General features: G+C 43.0%; 1 protein-coding gene across 1 annotated transcript; it reads right to left on the reverse strand.

Annotated features, from left to right (window-relative positions):
• Positions 1-1,724: 1,724 nt before the first annotated feature.
• Positions 1,725-20,072, reverse strand: nfkbiz (nuclear factor of kappa light polypeptide gene enhancer in B-cells inhibitor, zeta). The gene is made up of 12 exons (XM_067442363.1): positions 19,843-20,072; positions 19,379-19,467; positions 12,320-12,353; positions 11,132-11,226; positions 10,735-11,027; positions 8,413-8,518; positions 8,163-8,309; positions 6,241-6,304; positions 5,905-6,062; positions 3,389-3,499; positions 3,031-3,198; positions 1,725-2,661 (listed from the first exon to the last, which is right to left on the reverse strand). Exons 1-12 carry the CDS (start codon positions 20,036-20,038, stop codon positions 2,617-2,619), a joined length of 1,506 nt encoding a protein of 501 aa, XP_067298464.1. The 5' UTR covers positions 20,039-20,072; the 3' UTR covers positions 1,725-2,616.

Raw genomic sequence — 20,072 nt, forward strand, 5'->3', positions numbered from 1 at the left:
CAGAGAAATCTTCCTGCATTCATGTAAAGCGTCTCGCTCTGTTAATGATCATTATCTTGCCGTTGTTTTTATAATCTGCAGGTAAATCTGTAACTCTCCTGTAGAGAACGACCGAAGGCTTTACACCTCTTTACTGATCTCGTTAGACTTCGACTTTTATAGACGAGTGTTTTAATGAGGAGCCTCTTTCAGACGCACTGCAAAAAATGCTCTTACTCAGTATTTTTGTCTTGTTTCTAGTCAAAATATCAAAAAATTCTCACATTAAGAAACATTTACTAGACAAGTAAAAATTCTTGTCTTGTTTTGAGAAAACATAACTCAACTTTAAGAGAGTTTTTGCTTAAAATAAGATAAATAATCTGCCAATGGGGTGAGAAAGATAATCTTGTTTTCTGTTTGAATTAAGATTATTTTTCTCACCCCATTGGCAGATTATTTATCTTATTTTAAGCAAAAACTCTCTTCATTTTGAGTTAAGTAACAAGACAATTTCTTTTGCTTGTCTAGTAAATACTTTTTAGAACTTTTAGATGTTTGGACATGAAACAAGACAAAAATACTAAGTAAGAAAAGCATTTTATGCAGTATAGGGTTTATTATAATATTCACTGAAGAAGAAAACAAGAGTGATATTCGTACTGCACCAGGAAAGGGCTTTTATTTAACCTACAACATAAAATCCCCCAGAAAAAGACCCCAGTAATGTGCAGAGATGAAGTTATTTATGGTTTTAGAGCCGCCTGCTTGCCTCGACTCTCCTGTTTGTCTTCTTCACATTCACTGACACACCCGAGCTGGAGACGCAGGCGGTTAATCTTCAGATCATAACTCATCAGTGAAGTGTCACGTTAGCCTCCACATCTACTAGTTTTAGTCTCGTGTTTGATTTGTAAATCTACAGAAGTCAGTCTTCTCAGCACAGGACGCATCTCTGCTGTAATATCCAGTGCGTGAATACTCAGAAAAGTGAAAGAGCAATCGTTCGCTCGGTGGGTGAAACTTATCTGGGGTTGGACAGACTTTAAAAACAGACCAAAGAAACTGTTCATGATCTTCATATTCCCAGAAGAGGATCTGATTTGAGTAACCTTCGTCCTGCTTGTAGGTGTTTTGTAACCTCATTCCCATCATACGAGATATTACTGATGAACGTTATTAGCGCTGTGTGATGAGAATCGCTGGCGTATTGAAACATGAGGCTCACCGAATTAGGAACAGAATATTGTGGTTTCGTGTTTCTAAACGTGGCAGAAGGAAATGCAGAAGTCGTTATAGCTGATGATGGTGTCGCTTCATTTGACTAGAACGTTCCCAAAAGTCCTCTAGAGTTTCACCAGACTCGGAATATGAGGAAACCCAAACCTTCTTTCCGTCTCTTATTCAACCACATATTAATTCTGCTTCCCTTTTATAAAAATAAAACTTACACAAGTCAGGGGATTCTCCTGGGATATACTTTGCACATCTATTCTCAGTGTGCCTATTGTATGCACATGAATGTGGAATTTTGGCATTGTGGTTTAAAGGTCAGAGTGTGTGAGCAGATGAACTCCGAGACGCGTCCCCAGGAGGAGCGGTGATTATAATCAGGACATTTTTCCATTACTTCCTGTTCGTGGTGTTGAGATGTGTGCTTGTTTTCAGTGTGATTATTTCCTGGATCAGTTTTCTGCTCTTTTGTTCAGAAATGTGGTGAAGCTGAAAGGCTTGAGGACAGAGGATGCCAACGAGGAAACTTTATTAAAGACTGAATTACAGGTGACAAGTCAAAGTCCAGCCATAAAACACACAGAACACCAAACCCAACACCACACAATATCAGCAATATCATCAGACATTAATATGAGCCGACGTCTTTCTGCTTTCATAAACACCTTACACCAGATTTAAATGAAGGTTTCACTGTTATAATGTTAAAATCAAACTAAATAATATGAATATTAATCCAGGATGATTAGATTCTAGACTTCTAGAGAATTACAGTACCTCTCACACACACACACACACACACACACACACACACACACACACACACACACACACACACACACACACACACACACACACACACACACACACACAAAGTTAATTATCAATGGTAGAAAGTCCCAAAATGTCATGCTTGAGCACGCCTGGAGTCAACAATCAAGGACGTTCTGGTCCAACCGGTTTAAAGTCACTGATAAACATCTCAAGCAAAGACTTGATCATGTTTAACGTGCCAACCTTCTAATTACACACACACACACACACACACACACACACACACACACACACACACGCGAGAGTAATAATAACAACAATACGGATATAGTTATACTGTTAGGAGATTATAGTTTCCAACCTTTTACACACCAAACGCAACCCTTCAGATCTGCGGCTGAACAAGAGAAGAAGAGTCAGGGTAATTTCTGCTGACCCCTGACCCCTCTTCTGTTGCCGGGCAGACTCTCTGCAGGGTTGTGCTCTCGTCCCTGTGCCGTCTACTACTCAGTAGTGAACAATGATAAACTGTTTCATAGAAACAACCGGCATCTGCCTGCGGAGGCAAATGAGTGAGTGCGATCCGGACTGCCTGACTGACAGCGATTCCTTAGGGATGAGTGGGAGCGTTCAGGAGCGGGAGTGAGCTCCTTTACCTTTCAGGATCCGCCGCACCTGTGGAGAAGAGCAGGGTCAGACCGGGGCAGGGGGCATTATGGGTAATGTTCTCATCATCAGGGGGCATTATGGGTAATGTTCTCAGTGTCAGGGGGCATTATGGGTAATGTTCTCATTATCAGGGGGCATTATGGGTAATGTTCTCAGTGTCAGGGGGCATTATGGGTAATATTCTCATTATCAGGGTGCATTATGGGTAATATTCTCAGTGTCAGGGTGCATTATGGGTAATGTTCTCAGTGTCAGGGGGCATTATGGGTAATGTTCTCAGTGTCAGGGTGCATTATGGGTAATGTTCTCATTATCAGGGTGCCTTATGGGTAATGTTCTCAGTGTCAGGGTGCAAAATGGGTAATGTTGTCCCACCTGGTCTCCCAGCGGACCCTCCGGCACCAGTTGGGCCGGCTGCTCGTTCTCCAGGTTCTTGGCTCCAGGATCGGCTCCTCGCCGGAGCAGAAGCCGGACCGCATCCAGCTGAGCCTGCCGACCCTGCAGAGCGCTGGCCATGTGGAGCGCCGTGTTCCCATTGAACGCCTGTCGTGACATCACAGAGCACGTCACATGATCATCATCATAATTCATTACATTTATATAGCGCTTTATAGGGAGGGTTAGGAGGCCATGATGGACCGATCCAACGGGCAAGTTTCAGAGAGTAAGGGCCTCATTTTAGCGTCTCATCTGAAGGGTTCGGATGCTCCGCCACACAGCTCTCTGCACTAACCTTTGCATTGACGACGGAGAAGTAGCTGGGCTGATCCAGGAACAGGCGCAGGAGCTCGATGTTGGCCTCTTCAGCAGCCATGTGCAGAGCGGAGCGGCCACTTTTACGGTCCTGTGGGAACACGAGAACACGCCTGAGTCTGGAACACGAGAACACGCCTGAGTCTGGAACACGAGAACACGCCTGAGTCTGGAACAGGAGAACACGCCTGAGTCTGGAACACGCCTGAGTCTAGAACACGGGTGAGTCTGGAACACGAGAACACGCCTGAGTCTGGAACTCGAGAACACGCCTGAGTCTGGAACTCGAGAACACGCCTGAGTCTGGAACTCGAGAACACGCCTGAGTCTGGAAAACGAGAACACGCCTGAGTCTGGAACAGGAGAACACGCCTGAGTCTGGAACTCGAGAACACGCCTGAGTCTGGAACTCGAGAACACGCCTGAGTCTGGAACAGGAGAACACGCCTGAGTCTGGAACTAGAGAACAAGCCTGAGTCTGGAACACGAGAACACGCCTGAGTCTGGAACTCGAGAACACGCCTGAGTCTGGAACAGGAGAACACGCCTGAGTCTGGAACACGAGAACACGCCTGAGTCTGGAACTCGAGAACACGCCTGAGTCTGGAACTCGAGAACACGCCTGAGTCTGGAACACGAGAACACGCCTGAGTCTGGAACAGGAGAACACGCCTGAGTCTGGAACACAAGAACACGCCTGAGTCTGGAAAAGGAGAAAACACCTGAGTCTGGAAAAGGAGAACACGCCTGAGTCTGGAACACGAGAACACGCCTGAGTCTGGAACACGAGAACACGCCTGAGTCTGGAACTCGAGAACACGCCTGAGTCTGGAACTCGAGAACACGCCTGAGTCTGGAACTCGAGAACACGCCTGAGTCTGGAAAACGAGAACACGCCTGAGTCTGGAACAGGAGAACACGCCTGAGTCTGGAACTCGAGAACACGTCTGAATCTGGAACTCGAGAACACGTCTGAGTCTGGAACTCGAGAACACGTCTGAGTCTGGAACTCGAGAACACGCCTGAGTCTGGAACAGGAGAACACGCCTGAGTCTGGAACTCGAGAACACGCCTGAGTCTGGAACTCGAGAACACGCCTGAGTCTGGAACTCGAGAACACGCCTGAGTCTGGAACACGAGAACACGCCTGAGTCTGGAACAGGAGAACACGCCTGAGTCTGGAACACGAGAACACGCCTGAGTCTGGAACACGAGAACACGCCTGAGTCTGGAACTCGAGAACACGCCTGAGTCTGGAACACGAGAACACGCCTGAGTCTGGAACAGGAGAACACGCCTGAGTCTGGAACAGGAGAACACGCCTGAGTCTGGAACAGGAGAACACGCCTGAGTCTGGAACACGAGAACACGCCTGAGTCTGGAAAAGGAGAAAACGCCTGAGTCTGGAAAAGGAGAACACGCCTGAGTCTGGAACACGAGAACACGCCTGAGTCTGGAAAAGGAGAACACGCCTGAGTCTGGAACTTGAGAACACGCCTGAGTCTGGAACTCGAGAACACGCCTGAGTCTGGAACACGAGAACACGCCTGAGTCTGGAACACGAGAACACGCCTGAGTCTGGAACACGAGAACACGCCTGAGTCTAAAACACGCCTGAGTCTGGAACACGAGAACACGTCTGAGTCTGGAACAGGAGAACACGCACGAGTCTGGAACAGGAGAACACGCCTGAGTCTGGAACAGGAGAACACGCCTGAGTCTGGAAAAGGAGAAAACGCCTGAGTCTGGAAAAGGAGAACACGCCTGAGTCTGGAACACGAGAACACGCCTGAGTCTGGAACACGAGAACACGCCTGAGTCTGGAACACGAGAACACGCCTGAGTCTAAAACACGCCTGAGTCTGGAACACGAGAACACGCCTGAGTCTGGAACAGGAGAACACGCCTGAGTCTGGAACAGGAGAACACGCCTGAGTCTAAAACACGCCTGAGTCTGGAACAGGAGAACACGCCTGAGTCTGGAACTCGAGAACACGCACGAGTCTGGAAAACGAGAACACGCCTCAGTTTGGAACTCGAGAACACGCCTGAGTCTGGAACTCGAGAACACGCCCGAGTCTGGAACACGAGAACACGCCTGAGTCTGGAACACGAGAACACGCCTGAGTCTGGAACTCGAGAACACGCCTGAGTCTGGAACTCGAGAACACGCCTGAGTCTGGAACACGAGAACACACCTGAGTCTGGAACTCGAGAACACGCCTGAGTCTGGAACAGGAGAACACGCCTGAGTCTGGAACTCGAGAACACGCCCGAGTCTGGAACACGAGAACACGCCTGAGTCTGGAACACGAGAACACGCCTGAGTCTGGAACACGAGAACACGCCTGAGTCTGGAACACGAGAACACGCCTGAGTCTGGAACACGAGAACACGCCTGAGTCTGGAACTCGAGAACACGCCTGAGTCTGGAACACGAGAACACGCCTGAGTCTGGAACACGAGAACACACCTGAGTCTGGAACTCGAGCTCACCTTGCTGTTCAGCGCCGCGCCCATGAGCAGAAGCGTGCCGATGCACTCGGACAGAAGCTTCCTCTTCTGCAGCAGAGCCGGACTCTGAGTCCCAACACACTCCAGCTCCTGCACTACGGCATTGTGGGACAGCACTGCCACATGCAGAGGGGTGAGGCCTACAACACACACACACACACATGCCTAACCTGCAGATGGGTGAGGTCTACAACACACACACACGCTTAACCTGCAGATGGGTGAGGTCTACAACACACACACACACACACACACACACACACACACACACACGCTTAATGATGAATGTACAGTCTTAACCAGGACAGATTCACTGACCCTCATAGTTGACCACTTCCACATTGACTGGCCGGCCGCTAGTCTGCATGAACTTCTGGATGGCCTGGAGGAAAACAGAGAGTTCAGAACTTACACGGAAGCTCAGCAGAGTAAACGGGTCTGAACACACACACACATTCTGGGATAGGCGGCGTAAATGGTTCTGAACACACACACACATTCTGGGACGGACGGTAAACGGGTCTGAACACATTCTGGGACCGGCGGCGTTCTACACGGATGCTAGCACGCACACACGCACACACGAGTGCAACGATGCTAGCGTGCCACGATCCCCAACGGCTGACAGACACAGGCATGTTGTTTTCTGCTCTTATCAAAGGCTTGTGTTGTGCGGCCGCTCGGGGGAATTTTCCACTGCACTGCTCGTCACTTTTTGAGGAAATGCATATAAGCCTGTTATGAGGAAGTGAGGGAGCGCCTGGGTAAATAAACAGAGCATGAAGATGGACTGATGGATGAGATAATGACCGCAGGCCAACAAGGAAACGCGGTGCTGTAATTCCTCAGGCAGGTTGGGTGACGACTCGTTCAGCGAGTTCGACTCCTGAAGGCCCTTACAGGTGCTGGACATATAATTAGAATATCATCAAAAAGTTGATTTATTTCATTAATTCCAATCAAAAAGTGAAACTTGTATATTATATTCATTCATTACACACATAATGATATATTTCAAATGTTGATTTCTTTTCATTTTGATGATTGTAATTGACAACTAAGGAAAATTCCAAATGCAGTACCTCAGAAAATTAGAATATTGTGAAAAGAAAATATTCAATAGAAAATTGTTAAATATTGACGACACCTGGTGCCGCACTCTAATCAGCTAATGAACTCAAACACCTGCAGGCCTTTAAATGGCCTCTCAGTCTCGTTCTGTCGGCGACACTATCATGGGGAAGACTGCTGACTCGACAGTTCTCCAGAAGACGACCACCTTACAGACGGAGGGCGAGACACTAAAGGTCACTGCAAAAGAGGCTGGCTGTTCTCAGAGCTCTGTGTCCAAGCACATTAAAAGAGAGGCGAAGGGAAGGAAAAGATGTGGTAGAAAAAAGTGCACAAGCAATAGAGATAACCGCACCCTGGAGAGGAGTGAAACAAAACCCATTCAAACATGTGGAGGAGATTCACCAAGAGTGGACTGCAGCTGGAGTCAGTGCTTTAAGAACCGCTGCGCACTAAAGGTGGTACGGTTCACAAAACCCACAGTTCGGTTCTTATCACGGTTTTTAGTTCTGTACGCATCTTGACTTTTTTTCTTTTAATTTTTAACACTCCAGAAATTTAGTTTTGCATATGATATATAGTTTATTTATCCACAATTCAGGATACAGTATTTAAAAAAGTGATATCAAGTAGAAGTTGTTCTCTCGAGACAAACGCTGGCAGTGTGAAGCACAACGCCTCTACACACACACTGAATGTAAACCTGGTTATTTTAAAACTAGGGTTAGGGTTAGGTGCAACAGAATTATTAGATAAACCTTGATTTAATCTAAATTTCAAGATTATCCCATTGGTGCAGCCTACCCTTATTTAGTCTGACGTAAACCTCGAAGCGCTACAGTGCCGATTCAGTCGCCGCTGGACCTCCTGTCAGAGATTAGAGGTTAAAGGTCACCAGACGTAGCGTGCACTGGTGTCTAATCAAACCGTATGAATGTTTGAAGGAGTCTGAAGCTTCTTTAGAATAAAAGAATATTATGAATATGATAATCCAGTGGTTGAGGTTTTGTTTAGTCGGTCGTAGTGTGAATAAAGTTTGATTCTGTTTGATGACATTAGAGCCGAACTAACATGCCCTCGGCTAACAAACAGTGTGGTTCACATTCAGGCCCAGGAGAAATAGGAAGTACCTAAAGTGAGGGGGCGTGGCCAGGAGAAACAGGAAGTACCTGCAGTGTGGGGGCGTGGCCCTTCTCCGCACACACGTGTAATGGGGATCGGCCCCAAGAGTCCATGGTGTTGATTTCAGCTCCGAGCGAAAGCAGGTCTTGGGCAATCAGGTGCTGATCCGCGGCCACACTGACCTGGAACGCGCTCTGATTGGAGGAGGCAGAGATCAGGTGAGATTCATCACAATAGCACTAATAGCAGGGTGTGTGTGTGTGTGTGTGGTGTGTCAGATCAGATAATGGGCTGTACCTGCTGGTTGTGTTCTTTCATGTCCAGCATGTCAATGGCCGCCATTTTCCTGGCGAGCACGAACGCCAGAGCTCTTCTGCCCTGAGCCACTGCGATGTGGAGGAACCTGCAAACCAGCCCACAGTCAGGCATGATGAGACTCTCTCTCTCTCTCTCTCACTCACACACACACACACACACACACACACACACACACACACACGAAACCAGCCCAAAGTCAGGCATGATGAGACACACACACACACACACACAACGAAACCAGCCCGTAGTCAGGCATGATGAGACTCTCTCTCTCTCTCTCTCACACACACACACACACACACACACACACACACGAAACCAGCCCAAAGTCAGGCATGATGAGACACACACACACACACACACACACACACACACACACACACACACACACACACACACACACACACACACACACACACACACACACACACACACAACGAAACCAGCCCGTAGTCAAGCATGATGAGACTCTCTCTCTCTCTCTCTCACACACACACACACACACACACACACACACACACACACACACACACACAACGAAACCAGCCCATAGTCAGGCATGATGAGACAAACACACACACACACACACACACACACAACAAAACCAGCCCACAGTAAGGCATGATGAGACACGCACGCACGCACATACACACACGTACAAACACACACACACACGTTTGGTTCACTATGTTTGTGGGGACTCTCCATAGACGTAATGGTTTTTATACTGTACAAACTGTACATTCTATCCTCCTACACTGCCCCTAAACCTACACATGACTGACACACACACACACACACACACACACACACACACACACTTTTTTTACTTTCTCAAAAAAACTCCTCCTGTATGATTTATAAGCCTTTTGACAAGTGGGGACCACTGGCTGGTGATCTCAGGTTTTACTCTCCTTATGAGGACATTTGGTCCCCACAATGTAATATAAACAAAGACACACACACACACACTCCCCTAAATGATTATTAGGAACAACACACCAATACTGTGCTTGACCCCCTTTCGCCTTCAGAACTGCCTTAATTCTCCGTGGCGTTGATCAACAAGCTGCTGAAAGCATTCTTTAGAAATGTCGGCCCATATTGATAGGAGAGCATCTTGCAGTTGATGGAGATTTGTGGGATGCACATCCAGGGCATGAAGCTCCCGCTCCACCACATCCCAAAGATGCTCTATTGGGTTGAGATCTGGTGACTGTGGCGGCCATTTTAGTTCAGTCAACTCATTGGCATGTTCAGGAAACCAATCTGAAATGATTGGAGCTTTGTGACATGGTGCATTATCCTGCTGGAAGTAGCCATCAGAGGATGGGCACATGGTGGTCATAAAGGGATGGACATGGTCAGAAACAATGCTCAGGTAGGCCGTGGCATTTAAACGATGCCCAATTGGCGCTATGGGGCCTAAAGTGTGCCAAGAAAACATCCCCCACACCATTACACCACCACCACCAGCCTGCCCAGTGGGAACAAGGCATGATGGATCCATGTTCTCATTCTGTTTACGCCAAATTCTGACTCTACCATCTGAATGTCTCAACAGAAATCGAGACTCATCAGACCAGGCAACATTTTTTCAGTCTTCAACTGGCCAATTTTGGTGAGCGTGTGCAAATCAATCAATCAATCAATCAACTTTATTTATATAGCGCTTTTACAATCACGATTGTGTCAAAGCAGCTTCACAGTGTCAAATTGCAAATTGTCGCCTCTTTTTCCTATTTGTAGTGGAGATGAGTGGTCCCCAGTGGGGTCTTCTGCTGGTGTAGCCCATCCGCCTCAAGGTTGTGTGTGTTGTGGCTTCACAAATGCTTTGCCGCATACCTCGGTTGTAACGAGTGGTTATTTCAGTCAAAGTTGCTCTTCTATCAGCTTGAATCGGCCCATTCTCCTCTGACCTCGAGCATCAACAAGGCATTTTCTCCCACAGGACTGCTGCAGACTGGATGCTCTTCCCTTTTCACACCATTCTTTGTAAACCCTAGAAATGGTTGTGTGTGTAAATCCCAGTAACTGAGCAGATTGTGAAATACTCAGACCGGCCCGTCTGGCACCAACAACCATGCCACGCTCAAAACGGCTTAAATCACCTTTCTTTCCCATTCTGACATTCAGTCTGGAGTTCAGGAGATTGTCTTGACCAGGACCACACCCCTAAATGCACTGAAGAACTGCCATGTGATTGGCTGATTAGATAATTGCATTAAATGAGAAATTGAACAGGTGTTCCTGATAATCCTTTAGGTGAGTGTACACACACACACACACACACACACTCACGTGTCCCCGTCTCCGTCTCGCGTGGTGAGCTCCGCTGTGCTCAGGTTCATCAGCTTCTGCTCCTCCTGCTGGATCTGCCACTGGAAGAAAGACATCGGGGTGGAGGACGAGAACGAGGAGAACATGGGGGTCAGTGACCCCTGACCACTGTGACCCTGAGCTGGGCCAGGGTCAGGGTTACGGTCACAGAGGTCAGGGTAACATCCGTTCACGGTCACAGACTCGATGGACAGAACCTCACCAATGTCCTCCAGCATCTCCTGGAACACACTCTCAGCCCGGCCACATGGAGACTAGAGAAGCAGAGAGGATTAGGGAGCCACGCACACACACACACACACACACACACACACACAGAAAGATGTCACATGATTCAATGTAAAGCACAGAAACGCACCAGGAATGCTCCATCTGTGGTTCGCAGTCGTTTCACAGCAGATGGACTCAGAGTATCCGCTTCCCTCTTCCTCTGCAGCAAACAGGCCATCATGGCTGCAATAAAGGGTTATGGTTAGCTATACTCTGGGTTAGGGTTACTCTGGGTTAGGGATAGGGTTAGCTATACTCTGGGTTAGGGTTATGGTTAGCTATACTCTGGGTTAGGGTTACTCTGGGTTAGGGATAGGGTTAGCTATACTCTGGGTTAGGGTTACTCTGGGTTAGGGATAGGGTTAGCTATACTCTGGGTTAGGGTTACTCTGGGTTAGGGATAGGGTTAGCTATACTCTGGGTTAGGGTTATGGTTAGCTATACTCTGGGTTAGGGTTAGCTATACTCTGGGTTAGGGTTACTCTGGGTTAGGGATAGGGCTAGCTATACTCTGGGTTAGGGTTACTCTGGGTTAGGGTTATGGTTAGCTATACTCTGGGTTAGGGTTATGGTTAGCTATACTCTGGGTTAGGGTTAGCTATACTCTGGGTTAGGGTTATGGTTAGCTATACTCTGGGTTAGGGTTATGGTTAGCTATACTCTGGGTTAGAGTTAGCTATACTCTGGGTTAGGGTTAGCTATACTCTGGGTTAGGGTTATGGTTAGCTATACTCTGGGTTAGGGTTAGCTATACTCTGGGTTAGGGTTAGCAATACTCTGGGTTAGGGATAGGGTTAGCTATACTCTGGGTTAGGGTTACACTGGGTTAGGGATAGGGTTAGCTATACTCTGGGTTAGGGTTACTCTGGGTTAGGGATAGGGTTAGCTATACTCTGGGTTAGGGATAGGGTTAGCTATACTCTGGGTTAGGGATAGGGTTAGCTATACTCTGGGTTAGGGTTAGCTATCCTCTGGGTTAGAGATAGGGTTAGCTCTACTCTGGGTTAGAGTTAGCTATCTTCTGGGTTAGGGTTATGGTTAGCTCTACTCTGGGTTAGGGTTAGCTATCTTCTGGGTTAGGGTTATGGTTAGCTATACTCTGGGTTAGGGTTAGCTATCTTCTGGGTTAGGGTTAGCTATCCTCTGGGTTAGGGTTAGGGTTAGCTATCCTCTGCAGTAAATGGCTCATCATGGCTGTATTCAAACAGAAAATTATTTGAGTCATTCTAACTTCCTGATATGATTAGACTCATAACGCATTCAGTGCTGATCTTACCTGGACACTCACGTTCAGTCTGGAACTGCTGAGCCTGTGAGGAAGCAAATCAAGCTCATTAATACCCCAATGACATACAGGACTGGAGATTAATGACCCGTGTGATTAATTACGACATAGGGTTAAAGAACCGTGTGATAATTACGATATTGGGTTAATGATCTGTGTGATAATTATGATATAGGGTTAATGCACCGTGTGATAATTACTATATAGGGTTAATGAACCGTGTGATAATTACTATATAGGGTTAATAAACTGTGTGATTAATTACAATATAGGGTTAATGAACGTGTGATAATTACGATATAGGGTTAATGAACCATGTGTTTAATTATGATATAGGGTTAATGAACTGTGAGATAATTACAATATATGGTTAATGAACGTGTGATAATTAGTATATAGGGTTAAAGAACGTGATAATTATGATATAGGGTTTATGAACCATGTGATAATTACTATATAGGGTTAATGCACCGAGTGATTAATTACAATATGGGGTTAATGAACGTGTGATAAATATGATATAGGGTTTATGAACCATGTGATAATTACTATATAGGGTTAATGCACCGAGTGATTAATTACAATATGGGGTTAATGAACATGTGATAATTACTATATAGGGTTAATGCACCGAGTGATTAATTGCAATATGGGGTTAATGAACATGTGATAATTACTATATAGGGTTAATGCACCGAGTGATGAATTACAATATGGGGTTAATGAACATGTGATAATTACTATATAGGGTTAATGCACCGAGTGATTAATTGCAATATGGGGTTAATGAACGTGTGATAATTACTATATAGGGTTAATGCACCGAGTGATGAATTACAATATGGGGTTAATGAACATGTGATAATTACTATATAGGGTTAATGCACCGAGTGATTAATTACAATATGGGGTTAATGAACGTGTGATAATTACGATATAGGGTTAATGCACCGTGTGATTAATTACAATATAGGCTTAATGAACTTGTGATAATTACGATATAGGGTTAATGAACCATGTGTTTAATTACGATATGGGTTTAATGAACTGTGAGATACTTACGATATAGGGTTAATGCACCGTGTGATTAATAACGATATAGGGTTAATGAAACGTGTGATTAGTTACGATAAAGGTTAATTGACCGCAAGATAAATTACGATATAGAGTTAATGAAACGTGTGATTAATTATGATATAGGGTTAATGAAACGTTTGGTTAATTACGATATAGGGTTAATGGACCGCAAGATTAATTACGATATAGGGTTAATGAACCTAGTGAATAATTACGATATAGGGTTAATGGACCATAAGATTAATTACTCTGTATACATTTGAAGTAAAAGCCCAGAGGGATGTTGTTTTGTCGAGTCTTCATGACGACCACAGAAGAGATTTTTATGAATGGGAGGAAATGACACCTGAGTGTGTGATTGATTATTGACACCTGAGTGTGTGATTGATTATTGACACCTGAGTGTGTGATTGATTATTGACACCTGAGTGTGTGATTGATTATTGACACCTGAGTGTGTGATTGATTATTGACACCTGAGTGTGTGATTGATTATTGACACCTGAGTGTGTGATTGATTATTGACACCTGAGTGTGTGATTGATTATTGACACCTGAGTGTGTGATTGATTATTGATACCTGAGTGTGTGATTGATTATTGATATTTGAGTGTGTGATTGATTATTGACACCTGAGTGTGTGATTGATTATTGACACCTGAGTGTGTGATTGATTATTGACACCTGAGTGTGTGATTGATTATTGATATTTGAGTGTGTGATTGATTATTGACACCTGAGTGTGTGATTGATTATTGATACCTGAGTGTGTGATTGATTATTGACACCTGAGTGTGTGATTGATTATTGACACCTGAGTGTGTGATTGATTATTGACACCTGAGTGTGTGATTGATTATTGATACCTGAGTGTGTGATTGATTATTGACACCTGAGTGTGTGATTGATTATTGACACCTGAGTGTGTGATTGATTATTGATACCTGAGTGTGTGATTGATTATTGACACCTGAGTGTGTGATTGATTATTGATACCTGAGTGTGTGATTGATTATTGACATCTGAGTGTGTGATTGATTATTGACATCTGAGTGTGTGATTGATTATTGATACCTGAGTGTGTGATTGATTATTGATACCTGAGTGTGTGATTGATTATTGACACCTGAGTGTGTGATTGATTATTGACACCTGAGTGTGTGATTGATTATTGATACCTGAGTGTGTGATTGATTATTGACACCTGAGTGTGTGATTGATTATTGATACCTGAGTGTGTGATTGATTATTGACATCTGAGTGTGTGATTGATTATTGACATCTGAGTGTGTGATTGATTATTGATACCTGAGTGTGTGATTGATTATTGACATCTGAGTGTGTGATTGATTATTGACATCTGAGTGTGTGATTGATTATTGATACCTGAGTGTGTGATTGATCATTGATACCTGAGTGTGTGATTGATTATTGACACCTGAGTGTGTGATTGATTATTGATACCTGAGTGTGTGATTGATTATTGACATCTGAGTGTGTGATTGATTATTGATACCTGAGTGTGTGATTGATTATTGATACCTGAGTGTGTGATTGATTATTGATACCTGAGTGTGTGATTGATTATTGACACCTGAGTGTGTGATTGATTATTGACACCTGAGTGTGTGATTGATTATTGACACCTGAGTGTGTGATTGATTATTGACACCTGAGTGTGTGATTGATTATTGACATCTGAGTGTGTGATTGATTATTGACACCTGAGTGTGTGATTGATTATTGATACCTGAGTGTGTGATTGATTATTGACACCTGAGTGTGTGATTGATTATTGACACCTGAGTGTGTGATTGATTATTGACACCTGAGTGTGTGATTGATTATTGACACCTGAGTGTGTGATTGATTATTGATACCTGAGTGTGTGATTGATTATTGACACCTGAGTGTGTGATTGATTATTGATATTTGAGTGTGTGATTGATTAATGATACCTGAGTGTGTGATTGATTATTGACACCTGAGTGTGTGATTGATTATTGACACCTGAGTGTGTGATTGATTATTGATACCTGAGTGTGTGATTGATTATTGACACCTGAGTGTGTGATTGATTATTGATACCTGAGTGTGTGATTGATTATTGACATCTGAGTGTGTGATTGATTATTGACATCTGAGTGTGTGATTGATTATTGATACCTGAGTGTGTGATTGATTATTGACATCTGAGTGTGTGATTGATTATTGACATCTGAGTGTGTGATTGATTATTGATACCTGAGTGTGTGATTGATTATTGATACCTGAGTGTGTGATTGATTATTGACACCTGAGTGTGTGATTGATTATTGATACCTGAGTGTGTGATTGATTATTGACATCTGAGTGTGTGATTGATTATTGATACCTGAGTGTGTGATTGATTATTGATACCTGAGTGTGTGATTGATTATTGATACCTGAGTGTGTGATTGATTATGGACACCTGAGTGTGTGATTGATTATTGATACCTGAGTGTGTGATTGATTATTGACACCTGAGTGTGTGATTGATTATTGATACCTGAGTGTGTGATTGATTATTGATACCTGGGTGTGTGATTGATTATTGATACCTGAGTGTGTGATTGATTATTGATATTTGAGTGTGTGATTGATTATTGACACCTGAGTGTGTGATTGATTAATGATACCTGAGTGTGTGATTGATTATTGACACCTGAGTGTGTGATTGATTATTGACACCTGAGTGTGTGATTGATTATTGATACCTGAGTGTGTGATTGATTATTGACACCTGAGTGTGTGATTGATTATTGATACCTGAGTGTGTGATTGATTATTGACATCTGAGTGTGTGATTGATTATTGACATCTGAGTGTGTGATTGATTATTGATACCTGAGTGTGTGATTGATTATTGACATCTGAGTGTGTGATTGATTATTGACATCTGAGTGTGTGATTGATTATTGATACCTGAGTGTGTGATTGATTATTGATACCTGAGTGTGTGATTGATTATTGACACCTGAGTGTGTGATTGATTATTGATACCTGAGTGTGTGATTGATTATTGACATCTGAGTGTGTGATTGATTATTGATACCTGAGTGTGTGATTGATTATTGATACCTGAGTGTGTGATTGATTATTGATACCTGAGTGTGTGATTGATTATTGACACCTGAGTGTGTGATTGATTATTGATACCTGAGTGTGTGATTGATTATTGACACCTGAGTGTGTGATTGATTATTGATACCTGAGTGTGTGATTGATTATTGATACCTGGGTGTGTGATTGATTATTGATACCTGAGTGTGTGATTGATTATTGATATTTGAGTGTGTGATTGATTATTGACACCTGAGTGTGTGATTGATTATTGACACCTGAGTGTGTGATTGATTATTGACACCTGAGTGTGTGATTGATTATTGACATCTGAGTGTGTGATTGATTATTGACACCTGAGTGTGTGATTGATTATTGACACCTGAGTGTGTGATTGATTATTGACATCTGAGTGTGTGATTGATTATTGACACCTGAGTGTGTGATTGATTATTGATACCTGAGTGTGTGATTGATTATTGACACCTGAGTGTGTGATTGATTATTGATACCTGAGTGTGTGATTGATTATTGATATTTGAGTGTGTGATTGATTAATGATACCTGAGTGTGTGATTGATTAATGACACCTGAGTGTGTGATTTATTATTGATAACTGAGTGTATGATTGATTATTGATATCAATCAACTCAATCAATCAACTTTATTTATATAGCGCTTTTACAATCACGATTGTGTCAAAGCAGCTTCACAGTGTCAAACAGGATAATATTGCGACAAAATTAGATTTGGCTGTACAGTCGTTCTGGAGTAAACAGTGATGTTATCAGCTTATTTTAATTTATCATAGAGAGACAATGTTGGCAGATCAGTATTATAGTTTATAGAATTAAATAAGACCTCATTCATTAATTTTATTTGTATAATAAGTTGAATAACTTTAATCATATTTTTAGTGTCCCCAACTGAGCAAGCCAAGCCAAAGGCGACAGAGTGTGATATCTGAGTGTGTGATTGATTATTGATACCTGGGTGTGTGATTGATTATTGATATCTGAGTGTGTGATTGATTATTGATACCTGAGTGTGTGATTGATTATTGATATCTGAGTGTGTGATTGATTATTGATACCTGAGTGTGTGATTGATTATTGATACCTGAGTGTGTGATTGATTATTGACACCTGAGTGTGTGATTGATTATTGATACCTGAGTGTGTGAATGATTATTGATACCTGGGTGTATGATTGATTATTGATATCTGAGAGTGTGAATGATTATTGATACCTGAGTGTATGATTGATTATTGATATCTGAGAGTGTGATTGATTATTGATACCTGAGTGTGTTTGATTGATTATTGATACCTGAGTGTGTGATTGATTATTGATACCTGAGTGTGTGATTGATTATTGACACCTGAGTGTGTGATTGATTATTGATATCTGAGAGTGTGATTGATTATTGATACCTGAGTGTGTGAATGATTATTGATACCTGGGTGTGTGATTGATTATTGATACCTGAGTGTGTGATTGATTATTGATACCTGAGTGTGTGATTGATTATTGATACCTGAGTGTGTGATTGATTATTGACACCTGAGTGTGTGATTGATTATTGACACCTGAGTGTGTGATTGATTATTGATATCTGAGAGTGTGATTGATTATTGATACCTGAGTGTGTGAATGATTATTGATACCAGAGTGTGTGATTGATTATTGATACCTGGGTGTGTGATTGATTATTGACACCTGAGTGTATGATTGATTATTGATATCTGAGAGTGTGATTGATTATTGACACCTGAGTGTGTGATTGATTATTGACACCTGAGTGTGTGATTGATTATTGACACCTGAGTGTGTGATTGATTATTGACATCTGAGTGTGTGATTGATTATTGACACCTGAGTGTGTGATTGATTATTGATACCTGAGTGTGTGATTGATTATTGACACCTGAGTGTGTGATTGATTATTGATACCTGAGTGTGTGATTGATTATTGATACCTGAGTGTGTGAATGATTATTGATACCAGAGTGTGTGATTGATTATTGATACCTGGGTGTGTGATTGATTATTGACACCTGAGTGTATGATTGATTATTGATATCTGAGAGTGTGATTGATTATTGATACCTGAGTGTGTGAATGATTATTGATACCAGAGTGTGTGATTGATTATTGATACCTGAGTGTGTGAATGATTATTGATACCTGGGTGTGTGATTGATTATTGACACCTGAGTGTGTGATTGATTATTGATACCTGAGTGTGTGAATGATTATTGATACCAGAGTGTGTGATTGATTATTGATACCAGAGTGTGTGAATGATTATTGATACCTGAGTGTGTGAATGATTATTGATACCTGGGTGTGTGATTGATTATTGACACCTGAGTGTGTGAATGATTATTGATACCAGAGTGTGTGATTGATTATTGATACCTGAGTGTGTGAATGATTATTGATACCTGGGTGTGTGATTGATTATTGACACCTGAGTGTGTGATTGATTATTGATACCTGAGTGTGTGATTGATTATTGACACCTGAGTGTGTGATTGATTATTGATACCTGAGTGTGTGATTGATTATTGATACCTGAGTGTGTGAATGATTATTGATACCAGAGTGTGTGATTGATTATTGATACCTGGGTGTGTGATTGATTATTGACACCTGAGTGTATGATTGATTATTGATATCTGAGAGTGTGATTGATTATTGATACCTGAGTGTGTGAATGATTATTGATACCTGGGTGTGTGATTGATTATTGATACCTGAGTGTGTGAATGATTATTGATACCTGGGTGTGTGATTGATTATTGACACCTGAGTGTGTGATTGATTATTGATATCTGAGAGTGTGATTGATTATTGATACCTGAGTGTGTGAATGATTATTGATACCTGGGTGTGGTGATGGCGCTTCTGGAGGATTAGCTCCTTCACCGTGTTCTTCACGCGCACACCTTGATACCGATTCCGCTTCAGCTCTTCTGTACAATTACACATAGTTAACTTTAATTACTGAACTCTGACACGGTTTCCTCTGAATAACATTCATAAACAGCCACTAACAGAAGAGATTTAACTAGTTTGAACAATAGCAGCTAGTCAAGAGGTAATCAGTTATACTTTTCGGATTTCGATGAGAAAAAACTACTTTATGTAAATAGGTTTAAAAAAATTGTGATCAGTCTTGGAAAAAAAAAAAAATCATTAAATGCCTAAACTTGTCGGACTAGTCTAAGCAGTTACACAACAGGTTTTATTCACCAACACTGTTTTCCTGACTCCTATACAGTTTTCTTAATTAAAATGTAATCCAATAATTCGTTGTTAATTATAAATGTTACCCGATTGTTTCCTACCGTTGACGCAGTCTCGCGGGCTCCCCGCATCGCTCCAGCTGTGGTCCGAGTCCGAGTTCGGAGACCCGGACGACAGACTCGGTTCTGTAGGAGAAGAACCGCCGTAGAACGACCACAGGTGGAGCGGGCTCGTCATGACATCGGTGTCCCGGTCCAGAAAAGCCGAGAAGCCCTCAGAAACTCCGTCAATGATCATCTTCTCGAGCTGCGGATCTGTCTGAATGACGCGA

Source organism: Pseudorasbora parva, chromosome 4 (assembly GCF_024679245.1).
Source record: "Pseudorasbora parva isolate DD20220531a chromosome 4, ASM2467924v1, whole genome shotgun sequence".
NCBI lineage: Eukaryota > Metazoa > Chordata > Actinopteri > Cypriniformes > Gobionidae > Pseudorasbora > Pseudorasbora parva.

Bases quoted from the DNA above. Each gene is read 5' to 3' on its own strand.
- nfkbiz (XM_067442363.1), bottom strand. From the start codon at position 20,038: ATGATCATTGACGGAGTTTCTGAGGGCTTCTCGGCTTTTCTGGACCGG. The intron at 11,227-12,319 runs GTAAGATCAGCA...CCTTTATTGCAG, and splicing joins GACTGAACGTGAGTGTCCAG to CCATGATGGCCTGTTTGCTG. The intron at 8,519-10,734 runs GTGAGTGTGTGT...GCTGGTTTGCAG, and splicing joins CGAGACGGAGACGGGGACAC to GTTCCTCCACATCGCAGTGG.